The 20900-nt window shown below is 40.9% G+C and overlaps 1 protein-coding gene across 1 annotated transcript in view; it reads left to right on the top strand.

Moving 5' to 3' along the window:
• LOC126191561 (retinol-binding protein pinta-like) overlaps nt 1–20900 on the top strand; it is a 127025-nt gene that overhangs the window by 43818 nt on the left and 62307 nt on the right. The window contains exons 4-5 of the mRNA XM_049932477.1: nt 8651–8900; nt 19601–19711. Of these exons, the coding sequence (XP_049788434.1) occupies nt 8651–8900; nt 19601–19711 (361 nt within the window). The remainder of the gene's footprint in view (nt 1–8650; nt 8901–19600; nt 19712–20900) is intronic.

Genomic DNA, 20900 nt, shown 5'->3' with positions numbered 1-20900 from the left:
TGGTTACAACACGTTCATGAGAGCAAAAATTGTGGTCACGCTGCGCTTCAAAGAGGTACTATCACGTTCACCTGGGATGCAGCCCCACAGAGTCTGCAGAGAATAGTTGAAACGTTCAGGGATGTCAGAAGTGTCAAAGATCGTTAAGAACGTTATCCTGCTGCTCGTCACACTGCGAATTGTCGTTTTCAACTGCGAAAGATGTTGGAATCAACGGCCCAAAGAAAGGGGTGGTTCCAATGACGCCCGTTGTGCACCTCGCGAGGCCTTTTCATATCAGTTCTGAGCGGCAATGTGTCTGAAGTGTTTTCCTCAGCCACCCACAGGAAAATCGAGTGATGTCAGTGATGTTCGTCGCCAGTCTGGCCTTCATCACAGAGACATCAAAACAAAGGGTGAACTGTGAGTAAGAGGGGTTATGACGACCTTCGCAGCGTGTGATAGGCCGACGGTGGCGCTGGACAGAATTGTGGTGAAATTTGGGGCTATCATAACATCATTAATCCACCTTACACCTAACGTGAACTTGTGAAGTGTGGCCTTTATCGCATGTATCGGCACCTTGCTGTTTGAAGCGCCGTCAAGACCGAGTGTGACATTTCAGAGCGCCACACTTTTGCACAGTTACAGAGGAGAGTCATACGCACTTTTGAGCCAAAATTCAACCCTGTATGTTGCAATGAGAGACAATTACAGGATTAATTCTGTTGTGCCATGTATTTTAAAGGGACTATCATAGCTGATTCACCAGTTTTACTTCAGCTCTGTATACTTTAACTCGTCGATTGTAGAGCTTAATGTGTGGGTGGCGTGGGTTCATATGCTCATTGTAATTTTAAAATGAAAATATCTAGTGTATGAGATTCAAATAACCAAGTAAAATCAGAATTCTTGGTTTCAGAATGAATTTTCACTATGCGTCGGTGTGTGCACTGTTTTCGAAACTTCCTGGATGATTAAAACTGTGTGCCTTGGCCGTCACTCCAACGTGGAATGTCGGGAAATGCTCTCACTGCCTGAGGTATCTGGGCACAGCCCACCCTCACAGCCTTACTGGCAGCTCCTCTCTGCTCCGTTCCAAACTTCACAGAAATTCTATTGGCTACTGTGTGGGACTACTACTAGTGGAATAAAGGATATTTTGAAGAAATGGTTTAGCCACAGTCTGCGGGCAGGGCAGCGCCGCTCAGCCGACACCCCCGGGATAACAAGGCCGCCCAGCAGTGTTAGTGACGTCACAATAAGCGGCCCATAGCCGACGCAGCAGTCCACGGACACCTCTGTACAGACGCGCCTGATGCTAACGATCTTCTGTCCGTCATACAGAAAGTAGCGAACTATAATTCGAACCAAAGACCAAATTATATATATTCTTGTAAACAGCATAAAGGTTCATAACGAAATACCGATTACATATACGGGCAGGAATAAGTTTAATCGATTGAGGAACTTTGCCACTATTTTATAATTGTCAGAACACTATTTAGCTTTAAAACTCGCATACAGGTGGTGACAAATGCCAACTGACAGCAGGACTTTACATTTTCAAGCTATTACACTGAAGGTAAATTGTCTTAAACACTGTCATACATAGCAAAACCCTCACAACTTTCGTTTACAATAAGGTAACAAGAGTTCGCTTTATCTCATAAAACACATGACTATTGTGAATTTACTCATATGTTCATGGTGACAGCTCTTTTCAAGAATTTTTACAAGAGTATCCCCAGTAATAAAGAATGGAAACAAAAGATAGATATCAAATATTCTCCTTTTAACATAGACATCACTGAACACAAGATTCTGTCTTGCACTGTGATACTAAGGAACTGCTCTTTCCTTTAATAAAATCCCGACAATTTGAAGTTCACTCTGCTACTGAAGGTACACTTCTTGAAACAATATTAAAAATGTTATGAGAGGTAAGGAAATGAAAAACAACCAAGTGCATTATATGTAAGAATGTGAGCAAAAGGCTGAGGCTTTCTTTACTTACCATTTTCAATCTCTCTACAGCTTATTTCCTTTTCCACGTAGCAATCACCAACTGCAAGTCTCATTATTGCTGTCTGTTACTAACAAAGTGCTTTTCTATTTAGAAAACCTGACAATTTGATGTTCATTCTGGTACTGAAGATAAACACTTTTCAGAGGAGTTCTAGAACCTATTCCTGCCCGTATATGTAATCGGTATTTCGTTATGAACCTTTATGCTGTTTACAAGAATATATATAATTTGGTCTTTGGTTCGAATTGTAGTTCGCTCCTTTCTGTATGACGGACAGAAGATCGTTAGCATCAGGCGCGTCTGTACAGAGGTGTCCGTGGACTGCTGCGTCGGCTATGGGCCGCTTAGTGTGACGTCACTAACACTGCTGGGCGGCCTTGTTATCCCGGGGGTGTCGGCTCAGCTCGCTCACGGCAGACGCAGCTAATATTGGCTAGCCACAAGGCGGCCATATTGCACATGAACCACTTGGCCGCCCCTGCCAGCGGGCACTGTAGCTGGAACAGCCTCGTCTAGAGCACTGTTTACAAACTGAGTCTTTGAATCCACAGCAGCGTGTGGAGGTTTAAGTCAATCAGTAAGAGAATTTGCGCATGAAAGGTAGGCATCTGGATTCGAGTCCCAGTCCAGCACGTAATTTTAATCTGCTGGGGCGTCTGTGAGTTCCTGTTTTTCGAACTAAATGCTCGAAACCACATACATTTCATTGACTGATCTTACATAATCGGCTTGTGATGAGTGGTCAGGCAGTGCAGTTGAGGATGAGTTGCAGAGGGAGACACAGGCAGAAGGAAGAAACCGGCGCTGACACTCAGCCTACCAGCCAAAGGGATGTACCGAGCTGTGCAGCCAGATGCTTCGAACGAACCAAACACAGTGGAGACTTCTGGTACACGGTTTGAAGCATAGAGTTCACTTACACACCGGTGATCAGGAGCTGTATCCCTCTGCACCTCTTACAACTCGCCAATCAAAAACTACTGAAGAAAATCTTGTCCACAACCGGTTTAATAATCGGCTAACCATGTGATGACTTGCAGTCGCTAAAGAACGTTAGGCACCTTAGCTTTGGGCTTATTGCTAAAGAGCCTCCGAGCTTCCTAATATAGTCAAAGTTGTTGACGAGCTGTGGAAAGCTACGGACGAATGTGAATCGATCATTTTTACAGTAATTTCTGCAAGGCATTTGATTTGTTGATTTTGATGTTTTACTTTTAAAAATGGAGCAGATGAATTTTTCATGTAGTCCAACAGCAATTGGAAAAACAGAAAGCAACAGTTGATATATTGCTCGAAAAGTTGTCAGTGAGCATTTTCAGCAGCGGTTTCTCCCATGATATGTGATGGTACTTAGCTACCCAATGAAATTACAGTAAAAGACCTCAGCATAACTCCACATGAGCGCCTAGCTCCACAGGAAAGTGTGCTCCATCTGTTATAACCTACGATCAGCCAAGATAACGTCAGTTCGCTTCTAATCCCATCCAACAGATAGTTTATGTACATGGAGAACAGATCAATTCTCTTTGGCATTCCTGATGTCACCTTCGTTTGTGATGAACATTCGCCGTCCGTGGGGACGTACTAGTTGCTAACAATTAAAAAAAAGTCTTCCAGGCGGTCGGATATTTGAATATCAGTTCGGTATTCTAGGAACAATAAGCAGTATGATACGCTGTCAAAAATTTTCTGGCAATCTAGAAACATAAAGTCGTCATGAAACTTCATAGCAGATTAAAACTGTGCCGGACCGAAACTCGAACTCGGGACCTTTGTCTTTCGCAGGCACGTGCATTACCAGCTGAACTACCAAAGCACGACTCACACTTGTCCTCACAGCTTTAATTCCGCCAGTACCTCGTCTCTTACCTTCCAAAGCTGTGAGGACGGGTCGTGAATCGTGCTTGGGTAGTTCAGATGGAGCTGGCACGGTAACTCAGCGTGTTCGGTGAGAGGGTTAGCTGCCCTCTGTAATAAAAAAAAAAAACTTGGCGAACAGATCCACAAAGAACTTGAACAGGTGTCATGGGACGTCCGCATCGAACAACTGCAACGAACGGTAACGAAAAAAATGAGATAAAAAGTTGGTGGAGCACTTGACTGTGAAAGGCAAAGGTCCGAGTTCTAGTCACGATCCGGCACAAAGCTTTAATCTGCCAGGAAGTTTCGTATCAGCGCACACTCCGCTGCAGAGTGAAAATTTCATTCTGATAAAATCACCTTGGCTCTTTTGTGTTTCATTGATATCGTGCGTGAAAATGAGAGATGAGTTTTGTACAAACTATGCTTCCTAAATCTCTGACTATTTATGGCCAACATTTTGTTTCTCTTCAGGGAAATAATTGAATATGAGCTTCGAATATACTCAGTGATCCAACAGCAGACCGACTTTAAGGAAGTAGGTATATAATACCGCATACCCACTCATTTGGCTCCTTATACAAGGTGAAATCCAACACCGATGACAAATGAAACTTCCTGGCAGATTAAAACTGTGTGCCCGACCGAGACTCGAACTCGGGACCTTTGCCTTTCGCGGGCAAGTGCTCTACCATCTGAGCTACCGAAGCACGACTCACGCACGGTACTCACAGCTTTACTTCTGCCAGTATCTCGTCTCCTACCTTCCAAACTTTACAGAAGCTCTCCTGCGAAAAAGTTTGGAAGGTAGGAGACGAGATACTGGCAGAAGTAAAGCTGTGAGTACCGTGCGTGAGTCGTGCTTCGGTAGCTCAGATGGTAGAGCACTTGCCCGCGAAAGGCAAAGGTCCCGAGTTCGAGTCTCGGTCGGGCACACAGTTTTAATCTGCCAGGAAGTTTCATATCAGCGCACACTCCGCTGCAGAGTGAAAATCTCATTCTGGACCGATGACAAATGTTCGCTTGTTGTTCAAGAATGTTTCTGAGTAGTTTGATATAAGAAACCCATGGTCTCTGGTGTATCATTGTAGAGTAATAATGTTTGTGAATATTAATAATGAAAATGTAAAACCGTCATGCTGCTCGCTTTGTCTGTTTGAACACATCTCCTAGTGGAATTTTCATGAGGTTTTCGCGGGTAGTATGGGTGTACCTTGGGAAAACGTATAGGCTTTATTTCATCCAATTCAGATGACAGAAAAAAGATATCGTTATTCAAAGTTTTATCTAAACCCATTGTGTTTATTTCTCCGTCTAAACACGCTAGTCTCCAAAGCTACGATACGAATTTTCGTGGAGTTTACACAGGTAACTTGAACGCAGCTTGTGGGGAAGTATAGGCTTTATTTCATCGAAGTCAGATCAAATTTCATCCGAATCTTCACGTCTGTTGTTCCTCTGTTTGAACACGCTAGTCTCCAAAACTACATGACGAATTTCGTGGGGTTTTTATAGGTGAAATTAGAGTAGTTTGGAGCAACGAACAGGATTTATTTCATCAAAATCGGATGAAAGGAAAAAAGGTATCGTAATCGAAAATTTTATCTAAAACTGTCTTATCTGTCTATTTGTTTGAACACGCTAATCTCTAAAACTACTAGACGAACTTTCATGGGGTTTTCACAATTAACATGAGCGTAGCTTGGGGCAACGTGTAAACTTTATTTCATCAAAATCGGATCACAGAGAAAAAAGATATCGTCATTTAAAGTTTTATCCAAAACAGTCGTATCTGTCACAGTTCTGAAATATAGAAAGGCCTTGATCGCACGGTTCTTTATTAAGCGTTACACATTCCAAAATATCAACATCAGACAGAAGCTAAATGATAAATTGTACAAATGAACTGACGAAGGCAAACATATACATATTAACATAAATATGCATGTTAGTGAACATATTCAGAATTTTCAGCTAATATCATACATTTAAATCAAACTTTAGTAAAAGGCTCACGAAGGTGAGCACATAGACTGAATATAATAGTGGTCTCATCGCATATAGGCGTATTCGGCAATGCCGTTGTCTATTCGAAGAGAACCAGTGCCAAGCTGAATGTGGCGCTGACCATAGAAATAAAATCGTAGAGTAATTTTATAAAAAACCAGACATAGCGACGAACTACTTGTCATAACATCGTGTACAAGTTGACAAAGACACATTTATGCCACTTATACACAGAAGAAACTCATATTAACAATGGATAAACTTTACATAGCATGAAATGTGCGTCGTAAGATAACGTATATGGTATGCATACAATGTAAACCTTGTATCTCAAAACAAAATTAAAATTTTTTTCTTGTTTTATTAGCTGAAAACGTCGTATCCGAACAGCTCGTAAACCAATGGGAGGTAATAACCTATATTCTGCGCTCTAGTGAGGTAAAAAAAAAAGGAGCTCTGTATATTGCTATTCAACCATACTATGGGAGGAAACCACGCTTTGTGTTTCTAAGATACGATGCCTTCATTCTAAGCTGACGATTTGCTTTTAGAGATTCCATCTATATTCAAGTTACAGTCCTTCAGAGTTGTACCTATGGTCAAACCTTTGGTGTCCTGAGATGGGTGATTTCAGTTTAACATTTTAGTGACCATGTTTTCTGCGTCGCTGCACAAGTAGAAAGAATTAGGCAGTGAATCGCTGTTGTTCAGTCGACACCCGAGTGCGAAAATGATATTTAGCATTCCATTTTCATGGCCTCCTTCCTTGCCCCCACTAATGATTGGCATATCGATCTAATAACTCATAAACGTAGAATTCGGATTTTTGCATTTTGCATGACGGTGCATATAAATGCATATCTAATGGATTAATGCATATTTAACTAATTTTTGCATATATTTTACTTTTTAGCAATAATTCTTGAAATAGAAATATTCCATCATGATATTTTGAGAAGAAGAGTAAGATTCAAACAAATTTCTATTCTATTGCTCTGCTTGTGTAGAAGGACTATTACGTACTATGTTTCTACACCCATAAAAGGAGCCAAAATATGAGGAGTCATACCCATCCAAAATGAGCGGTTTCTAATATAGTATAAAAAATCTGTCGCTCAACAGCTGCTCATAAACTAAAGCTTATTTGCTTCGACAGTGGATTGATGGAAGTCCAACTCTAAAAACAGATGAAAATGTAGCACTGTGTCAAGTGTAAGGGATTGCTGTTTTTATTTGATTAAAAAATCACATTCCATTGTTGTAGTTAACCCGCCACAAAAATTTTCAGCTAACACAACATTTACAAGCAGCTGCTCAAAGAAATCCTATTACTAAGAATGTGTCCAAGATCCAAACAACCTCACCAGCAACATTATCTGCGAGCAGAATTGGAAAGGATAGCAGTGATAACTTTTCTAAAGATATATGCAAAGCATTAGTTTCTGCCAAAATTCCTTTAAATAAGTTATTTAATGTAGAATTTCGAACGTTCCTGGAAAAATAGTCCAAATGAGAGATTCCTGATGAAAGAAAAACTACCTTGCCAAAGTTTATAAAGAAGTAAGTTTAAAAATGTATTTAATTAATTTGTGTGTGTGTGTGTGTGTGTGTATTGTCAACCACCTCCCCCCCCCCCCCCCCCCCACTCCATAACATCTAGAGTTTTATACAAGCTTGTCAGTTATGTGAGACGTTTAATTTTACTGTACAACAATATTTTTTAATATGATAACATAAAATTATATATAGCCTCTAGTGCCATGGAGCTTTATTTCGCCCAGTTGTGTAACAATAAACATTTTTTATAAATTTCTTAAACATCTTCGCACAAAAGTAAGACGTAATTGCACCAGTGATCTTTAATAAGTTTCAATAAATTAATTCTTTTCCTGTAACACAAGAAATATGGGACGATATCGGCAGCTCACACTGTTTGTTATTTGTGGATCAGTCTGAACCAGGAATACCTCAACTCAATGTCTCGAGAATACTGGAAGAAACAAACCATTCAGCAATTGGCATGCTTGTTCGTGATGCATGGCGTGTCTTGTAGCCTTCTACAGAAAATGAGGAACAACTCTTGGTGAGAGTTAGAGCTGAGGCAGCAGACATGATTAACGTTGCTAAAGCTTTGTAGGTATTCTATCCCAAGGCACTTCATGCCAGATGGAAGAGGAAATTCGACAGAATTTTCCAGAATTAAATGCCTTAATTTCGTCTGTGAAAAAGAAAATGTATGTAAAGGAGCCATCAAGAGTGAAATTATTTGCGGATATTATGCAAGATACTCGTTTACATCCAGAACCAATCCTCATGAGATGGGGAACATGGACTGAAGCAGCTCTATATCACAGTGATCACGTAGAAGATGCGTGAAAGCAGCTCGACGTGATGACAAAAATGAAGGAGCAAGTAGCCCTGCTGGAGTTAGCATCTGCAATGAGAAGAGTCTCCAGAGTAAATTAGTGTTTATTAAGACTATTTAATAAACTTCCAGCCGCAGTCACGTGTTTTGAATATTAAACACTAATATTTGGGACTGATTGAGATTTTTATTGTAGTTTTGTACGACATTTAACAAGAGCGTCCCTCAGAAATTTGTGAAGCTGTCGTTGACTGTTGGTCGCACAGAGAACTCTGGTGAGGTGTTTGTGTAACTACGACTAAAGACACCAAAGTTGTTTTTCTGAGTTAAGTTTCTAAGTTAAGTACACCTGCATTATTCTGAGATTTTGTGGACAACCACTGTCTGTTGTGCCTGTACTGTGCCGACAGGAAGGTGGTGTTGATGCCTCGCCTCACGAAGGAGCTGTACCGCGTGCACGTCTACTCACACATCGACCCAGACCCTCAGTGGGTCCTGTGGGTCGATTACGGAAAGGTCGCCTCCATATGCTTCGATATGATGTTGTTTGATGACTACTCGCTCGGAGACGTTTTCATCATTGACTTGAAGAACGTGACTATCGCACACCTGCTCCGCACCGATATCAATGTCATACGAGCTATGGAATTCGCCCACAAGGTAGGTTTTTTTCAAGACATGATACCACATTGAATGTAGACAAGTCACAAATATTACCCTTCTTATAACTCGTAGTAATTAAGTAGGCTTTTGTCAGTGCATGTAGTTTACACATAAAAAGACGAGGCAAGAAGCGTTGACCTTTACGATTCTGTCGCAGTTGCTAAAATTTCCAGAGCTCGAAATAATATCTGGCGATATAAGTTGCAGTCTGAAAACGAAGTTTCTTTCAACGATAACCATGCGTAAAACATTATTGGATTCCTTGTTGTGGCAGATCTGAATAAGAACTCGAGATTTTGACAATTACAATAGTATATCAACGTTGCTTCTGGTGAACTCTGCAGTTGAACAACCTAGAAAAGTGCAAGTGGTAGTGTGTACTGGTTACATGCCAGGGGCAATGCCATCACCACCTTGAATGGCAAGGAGCCATCAAGATAGGATGGGACACAGTTGTGCTAGCGGGAAATTCCAAAACAGTTCGATCAAAATAACTCAGGTCAAAAACTGGAAAAAATCCAAGATAGCGACTAGCAACTATGTTCGAAAATATCCAAATGATCTGAAATCTGTGATATGTTCAACAACATATAATGAGATTTACAATACTGCAGTATTACCGTATCCAAAATACGGGAGATTCATCCAAGGTTTGCATAAACTGGCTTGATTTTATCAGAACTACATGAAGATATTGACAGTACTGGTGTTACGTCGGCTGTGATGATCTAACCTATAGGTTAGCAGCACAACTGAATGACCATTGTTTGATCTCTTCACTGTACTTAGTGTGAAGCACAATGCACCTTCACATCAAGTATTCCCACATTCAAATTGCCTACAAAAGACAAATATTACCAATACCATAGTATTTCCCTATCGAAATATACTTAAGATTATGCTAAATAGAGTAAAATGTTGTCATGTAAAAAATAGAAAAAGAAAATTCAGCGCAACAGTATTTGGAAATTCTGAACACCTCCATCTTGATGACGTCGTGCATTCGAGGTACAGACGATTCCATGGCCCCTGGCATGTAACAAACCTGCAATAGCCCTAGCACTTTCCCAGGTTGTTCAGGTCCGTGGTCCGTAGCTCGTGGTCTAGTGGTGCCGGCACTGTAGCTCAACGTGTTCGGTCAGAGGGTTATCTGCCCTCTGTAATAAAAAAAAACTGAGTTAATCGATCAACAACGAACTTAAACGAATGTCTTACGACGTCCGCCCCGAGCAGATGCAACGAACAAAATCGAACAAAATGAGATTTTAAAAAAAAGTGGTTAGCATTGCTGCCTCTGGATCACACGGTTCCAGGTTAGATTCCTGGTATGGTTGGGGATTTTCTTCGCACGGGCTCGGGTGTCTGTGTTGTCCTCATCATTTCATCGTCATTCGTGAAAGTGGCGAGACTGGACTGTGTAAAGATTGGGAATTTGTAGGGGCATTGATAACTGCGCAGTTGAGCGCCCCACAAATCAAACATAAAGGTTATTCAGGAGCAAAATTAGCCACAGTTAACATTGCTATACTATTTTTACCTCCTCAGCTTCGTCAGGAACAATGTATTTCACTAATTTGCTGAAGATGTTTTTTTGGCAGTCGGAAGGAAATTGGAAATTTGTGGTAAGTTCCTATGGGACCAAACTGCTGAGGTCATCGGTCCCTACATTTACGCACTACTTAATCTAACTTAAGCTAACTTATGCTAAGGACAACACACACCCATGCTCAAGGGAGGACTCGAACCTCCGACGGGGGGAAGCAGCTCGAACCGTGGCAAGGCGCCCCAGACGGCACGCCTGTCAGAGGGAAGGTGCAGCTTTCATTCCTAAGTAGCTGCGGAACGATAAACACTGCAGTTAACGACCTGTCGTATGACTACTCCACATGATCGCTGCCACATATCTTTCCGACTATCGACACGGCAGGGCTCTTCCGGCACTGCAACCCCAACACACTCCACAACCAGTTTATTAACTTTGTGTCAACAAATAACTTTCTAGGCAAAAGAAGACTTCACCAACTATTGTAACACGACATCCGCTTCAATAAATGCTACAGCTGGCCCTAGACAGACAAAATGTGACTATCATAATCTTTCCTGATTACGACTTACTTACTGTCATAAAGCTTACTGTCAGAACAGTAAAATGTTTCTGCTCGTACCTGGTCGTTTCAACAACTATGCGTAATAGCTGAGACTGCAAACTCACAATGGCAACAGATACTACGTATGTAGGTAACAGCTCTTCAGGTCAGGTCCTGGCTCTGCCACCAATGTCGTCTCTCTCCTCTCTCGTCCCTCTTCCACGCCACTTTGGATGAAAAAAATGTGTGTGAAATCTTATGGGACTTAACTGCTAAGGTCATCAGTCCCTAAGCTTGCACACACTTAACCTAAATTATCCTAAGGACAAACACACACACTCTTGCCCGAGGGAGGACTCGAACCTTCGCCGGGACCACACTTTGGATCAAACTGGCGGTCAACATCCTAGGTGGTGTAATAGGTTTGTTGTTCCATATAAAAATAGCGTGAGATTCAAGCTTTGTTTGTGTGGTGTCACCGCCAGACACCACACTTGCTAGGTGGTTGCTTAAATCGGCCGCGGTCCACTAGTACATGTCGGACCCGCGTGTCGCCACTGTCAGTACTTGCAGACCTAGCGCCACCACATGGCAGGTCTAGAGAGGCGGACTAGCACTCGCCCCAGTTGTACGACGACTTTGCTAGCGACAACACTGACGAAGCCTTTCTCTCATTTGCCGAGAGACAGAATAGCCTTCAGCTAAGTCCATGGCTACGACCTAGCAAGGCGCCATTAACCATATCTGGAGAGAGTCTCACTTGTATCGTCAATAGTGATGTACCACAAGGATGCATTAAAGTTAAGTAAACAGACGATACATTCTTTTCTTATTAGCATTCATTACTTATCTTGTTCCAGACTTCACGCCAGTCGGCGTGTGAGTTGACGCGTGCCCTTCGGTAACCTCACCCTGTGTCTAAACTGTCTTGTCTAGACGCAACAGTTTGGAATTACCCACTTATGATAAGTGAAAGTTCAAGTTGGACTAATTAGATTTCTTGACATATGCTAACATTTCGGACAGTCCCCTTACAATGTTCCACCACCAGATAGGTCCCCGCAAGAAGTCCCAAAGTTGGCAATATTTTTAAATGTCTTATCTCCTTATTTTTTCGGTATTTTCCCCAATGTCTCCGCCTTTAGAGTACTGCTTTCGTAGTAATATATGTAGTATAAGACGTTACTCATACAATGAGACTGATGTACGTGAACACATAATCATGGAGTCACACAACCATACACAAAAAAGGGTACGTCCAAATATACATGCCAAAAAGTAAATAGCAGCTATACACGCAAGCATGCAAAAAACAGTTACACACACACAAACGTACGATTCCAGACACATCCCATCATGTTATTATGCACAAGAAGTAGTTACACAAGCATCCACCAGAACACTGACATGTGACAAGTATCTGACATATCTTACATGATTTGAGCTGTTGCACTGATCGTCACACTATCACGTTTACAGCCGCTTGTAAATTGTAAGAGACCTAAAATATACGGTGGCAAAGAGTGGGACAGTTGTGCTCTTTTAGGAGGGATCAAAAAATCACACTAAAGCCACATTATAGTAATGATGAATCACCATGCTATATGAGCTCTAAACTAGATACGAAGCAGCCTGACGTCTGCCTCTATTGTGATTAGCCTTCTTTTTCTTGTGCCGTTATCCCGTATCGGCAGAGGGTCGGCACAGTGAGTTTTGTTACGGCGTAGTCAAGCGCCAGCATCGCTAGTCGGGACCGATAGAGCGAAGAGGGCTGTGAGGAAGACGTCAGCCAATAGCACACTGCGTTCTCTACGACGACAATACGGCAGCAGCGGCCTCTAGGAGAAGAAAACATAAGTGCGGCCCCCGACTGGCCAGGCAACGGCCTTGTCGCAGTCGATACACCGGTTCCCGTGAGATCACCGAAGTTAAGCCCTGTGGGGCGTGGCCGGCACTTGGATGCGTGACCATCCAGCCGCCATGCGCTGTTGGCATTTTTCGGGGTGCACTCAGCTTCGTGATGCCAATTGAGGAGCTACTCGGCCGAACAGTAGCGGCTCCGGTCAAAGAGAACCATCATAACGACCGGGAGAGCGGTGTGCTGACCACACACCCCTCCTATCCGCATTCTCAACTGAGGATGACACGGCGGTCGGATGGTCCCGATGGGCCACTTGTCGCCTGAAGACGGAGTTGTCGACTGGCTACGTCTAGTACTACAGAAGCGTCAAGACCAGTGACCCGGAAAGAAGTAGCCACTGTATTACCTCATTTGTATTGGAATCGTTATACTGAAGGACATTGATTAAACTGCATGTCGCCCATTGCTTCCGACACGTCTACGTATTTCTCAGAGTTAAGTATTGTCATTGATTTATTTCCTAATGCAACTCTTTCATATGAGTGGTATACACTTCTGTGGCAGGAGAAAAATGTGAACCAGCGGAAAAATGCTACCATCTAACGATCCGAGAAGCAGGTTTCCTAGACACCCCATCTTTGACAGCTAAGCAGGATACAGCCAGTTTAAGGGGTGGACAAATGCCCTTCATGTCACACCCAACTACCCCCAGGGAAGAATATATGATTCAGACAGTTGGGGTTGGTGTTGAAACACATAACAACTGCCAGTTATCATCTTCACTGTATTACGCGCATATGATCTGGAGGAATTCAAACAGCTCTTTCTATCACTAATTAAAATGACTTTGCGATATGAAGACGCTGAAACATAGTTACTGCATAGTAAAACAGCCGTTATTTGATTCTAAGTGGGAAGTGTGCTATTCTGGTACTTCGTCAAAAATGATAAAAATCGCCAAAAACACTTGGTTGGTACACTCGCCCAGGAGCTTGCTCCAAATAGGGAGACCTAACGCAACATATGAAATAGGTAATGTAATTTTCATTCTCGGTTGCTTTTTAATTTTTTTTTTTACTTACATGTTTCTGCTCATACCAATACCAGAAGCACATAAGAAATCTGTAGGTCTATGGTACGGCCATACATGTGAATTTGGCGAGATAAGATGTAGCGAGACTTCATGCGGTGCTTACAGCAGTTAATGTTCTTTGCAGTTATGATTGCTTCTTAGTTGTTCTCTTAATTAAACATCTTAACGTGTTTCGGCTTAAGCTAGTATCAGATCATTGGTACCTCAATATGGACGCACTTCAGCGTGCTAGTTGTTTTTCTCTGGATCTAAGAATCTTCCCATAAACAAATCACGTAATTTATCATCTGATGTTTTATAAATGGTCGTAACTGCACTGCGAAGTCTGTCAGTATAGACTTTCCATTTTGCTTTCATGCATCCACACTTCAATACCTGACCCGCTGCCCAGTGGAAAATAAACATCAATGGCTTGCTTGAGCACCTCACACTTGGAGGCACTTAACAACCTAAAAACGTACTACTTGTAATAGTTGTATTATTAATCTGCAAATGAAGTAAATACTGACCATCGGAAAATTGTTCCGATCGGAGCACGAGAAACCGAAATACGCTCCTGACTCAAAAGTGGGGTACCAGCTGTCTCTTTCCAAGTTCCTTTAAATTTTTTTTCAAAAATTTTGGCATGTGAACATATTCGCTCTTTTTGTAACATGCAGCTCACCTATCACTCCCACAAGCTCCCCTAAGTATAATTCGCTCACACCCACTATTCCATCGCTGTAAGTCGCCCACTACGATGTCAAACAATTACCACAGCTCATTATTTTAACAATATACACGAATACTCTGCATTAAACTATTTCCACGGATTGTTATTTAACAACAAATACTCTCATGCTAGTACGTTCTAAAATTCCACAGACAAACGATCATATCCCTCTCACCCAATCTTGCCAACTCATTATCATTACCTGCTTGTGTCTGTCATTGTCTTACAGCCATAAACTGCAACATCCTGATGTACTGCTACTGCTGTATGCTCTCACAGTCAGTGTCTCTCTCTCTCTCGCTCTCTCTTAGTGCTACTATCTTCTTCATTCCTTCTCACTGGTGTTGTCTCTTCCTTACTCTCCCTGTCTCTCTCTTCCTCACTCTCACTGTCACAGACTCTGTCTCTCATTATCACTGGCTCCCATCCACTTCCCGTTTCTCTTTCTCTTTATTCCCCCCCCCCCCTCTCTCTCTCTTCCCGGCACTGTTTCCTTCACTCCTTTCCTGACACTGTTCTGTCACTGTCAACTATGTTCAATTGTCACTATGTCCCTCTCTTTACCTCACACAGCCATTGTGTCCTTCGTTCTTTCTATACCACAGCGACTGTCTACTATCACCCAGTATTTATCATTTTTCCGTCTCTTTGCCACCGCCACTGAATTCTTCTCTCTCAGCATAAAAAGTGCGAATATGTTCATATGCCAAAATAGTTGGGAAAAAATTTTAATGATGCTGAGGAAGGTAGAATGAGGCAGCTGGTACTCCACATTTCAGACAGTCTTTTTGAAAAGGAGCATATTCGCTTTTTTGTGCTCCGATAGGAGCATTTATCTGCTGGTTCACACTTTTCCCCTGCCACAGCAGTGTATGCCACTCATATGAAAACAACTTTATGGATCATTAAAATCTTGATAGTTTACTGATGCGAAGTGGAAATAACGCAAAACGAATTTTAATTCTAAGACTGGAATTTACATGCACAGACATTTTTCATGTGCCTCAGTACTACAACAGGGGCTCCCAGAACCCTTCTGCTATCGGGGTCACTTAACAACATATTCTCCATGTTGCGTTTTCGATTCACAAAGCTTTTACGTGTGCAAGTAGTGTAACTTTGAACCTCTGTATCTCGTAAATGGATAAAGACAGCAAGAAAAATTTCAAGGTTGCTTGAGATCGAGCTCTTAGAACCATATCGTGAAAATTACATCCTTTACAGTGCATAGTCATCTTGGAATCTGCGGCTCGGTTTCGGTACTCATAAACCAAGTTTTTGGGCTGATTCTCGATAACGGATGAAGATTTTTGTGAACAGATAGATGACACTTCGAGATACATACCTAAAGACACAAGTTAAAATTTCAGCGATCAATGCGCTTATTTATTATTTAGATTTCGCCACACACCGGGATTTAGGTGCGTATTTTACGTGAACATGTATGGTAATTTTCAACCTCTATTTATCCGAAACGGATAAAGACATCAGTAAAATTTTCAAGGTTGTTCGAGAACGGAATCTTAAGGATACATATTAAAAATTTCAGCCATTTGCTGTGCATATATAGCCCTACCACTACTATTGTAATTTAGTATCCTTTTACGTAATTAACAGAAAACCCTGCCTCTATCGTGCCACGTATAACCCTCTTATTAAGTTTAGTTTAGTTTCCAAATAAACTACACTATGGGAGGATAGTCCTGTTAATAGGAAAATCTAACGAATGGAGTTTTTACAGGATTTGATCGTATGTTGTGTCTAATGGATAAGTAAATCAGACTATTCAATGCTTTTCCTAAGATCTTACCCAGCGGTTAGAAAGAAACTCAGTATGAAAATATCATATTGAACCTATGACAATTCAGTTCCAAGTTAACTTAATGGTTTAAAATAAGTACTAACGATCGCCAGCTTATCCAGGCAATGAAACACTGAAGTATTGGGGAAAAGCAGAAGAATGAATTTTGCCTACTTTCTTGCTACCGTTTAAGTTGGGTCTTCAAATAAATATTACTCCACTTAAACAATGTTGGCCGCCCGCTGTGGCGGTTCTAGGCGCTTCAGTCCGGAACCGCGCTGCTGCTACAGTCGCAGGTTCGAATCCCACCTCGGACATGGATGTGTGTGATGTCCTTAGGTTAGTTAGGTTTAAGTAGTTTCTAAGTCTAGGGGACTGATGACTTCAGATGTTAAGTCCGATAGTGTTTAGAGCCATTTGAACCATTTGAAACAATGTTGAACTACACGTTTTTAAAAGAGAAAAAGGCCAGTAGATAAATTCAAGGAAGTTAAAAAATTTGGCCAGGAGGAAATTTAGAAAAGCATTTTCCATAATCAACAAACTTAAATACTAAAATACTTAGACACTAAAGCACACACTTTTTGTACTAAACATTTCACTTCAAGAAAACCTCCTTCTTACTGGAATTTACTTTCAAAAGCTATTACTCTTTAAACTAATTGTGCATACTCATTTAATAGATTTTAGTAACTTTGCTTCACTCTGACTGAATTTTACGTAAGCCAACTTTTGCTATAATACTTTGCACTAGTTAAGAGAACTTTCTCATTATTTACACAAAAGCAATTTCAATGGTATCTCCTTATATTAACTTGGCATTTCGTAAGTCTGTAAAACAGGACGCTCAGATTATTCAAGCACCAGAAAGTAACCGTACATAGGTGTATGTTTAGGATGAAATAACAGGGTGAACTAGTTTCTTTAAAGTTAAAGAATTATTATTAAGATTCAGTTCAAATTAATGTACAAAAGTAAAATACAAATAAATCTTATCTGGTGGCTGTCGACTTGGGTGTGACGAACAATTATAGTGGCTACACTCCCTTAGTACACCCTGCAAGTATCTTGCTGTATGGGCTCAATTTCTCTTCTTGGCGTCGTTCAGTTTTACATACTGTAGCCCAACAACTCGCAGCTATGCCTTAATCCGTTTTCAGTCTTCATCCGAGACATTTTTGTGTAAATTTGCCGGTAAAGCTTCTCCTGCTCCACAAAGGTGTTGCTTCAATCACTGCTTGCTACAGACTGTATCACTTACTTCTCGCGTTTCCTCTTGGTAGCTCACCAATTCACCCTTGCCACCTTTTCTAGTTCAAACAAAAGCACGCTGGCTCTTACATAACACCTATTTCTTACTTTGTTCCTAAGCGTGACCATTTCTTACAATTGTCGAATTTACATCAACATGAACAGTTTATACACACAAATATTTTAAATGCAAAAAACATCAGAAAATTATTTAACGTAATAAACAATTTACATAGTATTTTACATATATTACTCACATAGAATTCAAAGAACGTTGAACTCCAGTATAGCACACTTTACTTTACATATACAGAAAATGTAGAATCAATATGAGAAAATTTTAAAGCAAAATGTTACAAAAATTTAGATGAACCATAAACAAATAGTGTTATACATCGTCAACTTACAATCCGCTTCTCGAGTTTAGTGAAAAAAATGGTAAAAGAAACAAATTTTGTGGTGTTTTCTGAGTAACCGCCGGTGAACTAACGATGCTCCATAACCGTCTTATGACCCACTGTAGACTACATCGAATTGAAAAAGAACCAGCCATTTGCCCCATTTACCTAAACAGAAGGAACTGAGTAATATTCGTAATATGACCCTGTAGTGTAGGAATATGGCCCTGTAGTGTAGGTTAGCGATACTGCTGGGTATACAAATAGTCCCTAGAACAAGGGCTATCCAGAACAGTTGACCCTACCTTTCTATTACCAATAGAATCAGAGGTATGGCCCCAGGAAGAATCCAATTTGTACCCACTTCGGGAAATACTCCCATCATTCCTTCTAAAACGATAAATATAAGATTTTCTTAATCTACGAATACACTGTGAATATACGTGGCACCATAGAGACAGGTTTGAAAATTACAACTAGCCAGAAGACGTTATTTCTTCATACACAGCTAAAATAAACTTATAGAAGCTTTGATCATGCAAAGTTAACCTCAGTGACGATATGTAGCAAAGTTTCTGACAGGAAAGCTCACAGCAATTGTACCACGAAATGAATGCCTGCGTAATATAAATATAAATATATGTATCTGACATTCATCGTTTTGATCATTTTTCACCAACCTGCATACATGTATCTATTCTCACCGTATGGAGAAGTTGGGGCTTGGTAAATCCTTGTAAGTGACAGTGGCTACTTGACATCCGTAAACGGTTGTAACATGTTTTACTGAGCAAATGAGACAGTTCACTACATTGATCATGATTACTCTTCCTCTCACAGTATCAAGGAACAGACTCACTTTTCGATCCGTAAAAGGCAACTAATGGACTGTTCCTTTAAATAAAAATGTTTTTCCGTGGTTATGAGGACATAATTTTCCATACTCTTCATAATTACGTTGTTTTGCAACCAGCTACAGCTGTAATACCCCGAGCACATTTCAATTTCTTACGTCTCATTATTATGTGTACGTTCTTACTTTACTACTTTCATGTTCATCTTAATATTTTCATGTTATTATTACTATTACTATTATTATTACTTAGTAGTTATTTATCAGCCTCTTTTAATTTTAATATCCTTGCTTATTATACTACCAGTGGAATTACAGTAGCTATTTCGACAGTGTTTACACCTTCAACTTGTTTGAATATTATTACCCATTATTCACGAAGCACTTATTTATCTTCATAATTACCTACAATAGTACTAAGTTGCAAAAATTCTATGAAATAATATTGTAAAAGATCCAGAGGTTCTCCTATCACTGAAAAGTCTGTAGGTTACAATAGTTGAAACTTCCATTACAGAAAATTTTACTGTTCGAATTTCATTTATCCCTTGTAGCTTAATACCTTTTTAATGTGACTAAGCATGCAGATAACTGCAGTAATCAACACAATTGGCTAATGTGACTATTTGGCTGTTTTCCAGACTGCTTTCTGCCGGAGGTTGAAAGGAATCCATCTGGTAAACGCTGATAAAGTGACTGATTTCGCAATGAAAATTGTGAAGTTAGGGCTTTCCGAGAAGTTACAGCAGAGGGTAAGGAAAAAACTCGTTACTCTATTTTGTATTTTGTTATACACTGCTCTTACACCTCTAAACTAGGGAATTATATATAATCAGCAATATCTCTGTAGTATAGAAAGCAATTCAGATCAAGGTTGACTACATTAAATGAGAAAGCAATGGTCGACTCTCCCCAGAAACCTATGATCTAAAAGAAGAATGGAGAAATCCGTTATTTGGTGGTGAGATATGGGATCATGTCAGCTTATCCAGTCATATGTAGCCTGCTTCTTCTCACCCTGCTTGTCTCAACATACTCATCCAGTTGTCTCTATTGTAAGTCTGTCGTTTATGCAGCGCTACAATTATTGAACTATATGAGAAATACGTAAATTAGTTACTAACTACGGCGTGCACACACTTTCTTGAACATGTAAACGTCACTACAGATATTCGGATCTAGGTTATCACATGTTTGTTATGCCTGCCATCGTTGGCGATGATATGGCGCAGACAAATAGCGAAGTTCCGCATCATCTGCTGAAGTGTCGAAACGTCGATGACCTCCTGAATGGCTGTTTTCAGCTTAGCAATGATTTTGGTGTTATTGTTGTACACCTTGTCTTTAATATAGCCCCACAAAAAGCAGTCGCGTGTGTTCAGATCCGAAGATTATGGCCAATCGAGATCCATGCCTGTGGCCTCTGAGTAACCCAGAGCCAGAATGCGGTCCCCAAAGTGCTCCTCCAGGACATCAAACACTTTCCTGCTCCGATGGTGTCCGGCTCTGTCTTTCATGAACCACACCTTAGCGAAATCAGGGTCACATTGGAAAATGGGGATGAAATCATCTTCCAATCCCTATACGTACTGCTCGGTAGTCACCGTGCCATCAACGAATATCACAGCGATTATTCCGTGAGTGGACGTTGCACACCATACAGTGACCCGTTGTGGTTGAAGAGACTTCTCGATCTTGAAATGCGGATTCACAGTCCCTCAAATGCGCCAAGTTTGCTTATTGATTGACGAACCCATCCAAATGAAAGTGGGCTTCGTCACTAAAGCAAACCATGCATGTCCATACTAATTCCCATCATGCACCGCGGCCAACCGTGCAGTTTGAACGTCTTAACCCAAACCGTTCAGAAGTTATGAAGATTTTACTTCACATAGTTCAATAACTGTCAGCCTGTAGCTACACAGTGTAAGATTCACAAAC

Source organism: Schistocerca cancellata, chromosome 6 (genome assembly GCF_023864275.1).
Source record: "Schistocerca cancellata isolate TAMUIC-IGC-003103 chromosome 6, iqSchCanc2.1, whole genome shotgun sequence".
Lineage (NCBI taxonomy): Eukaryota > Metazoa > Arthropoda > Insecta > Orthoptera > Acrididae > Schistocerca > Schistocerca cancellata.
This window is presented reverse-complemented; position numbering and strand designations above follow the sequence as displayed.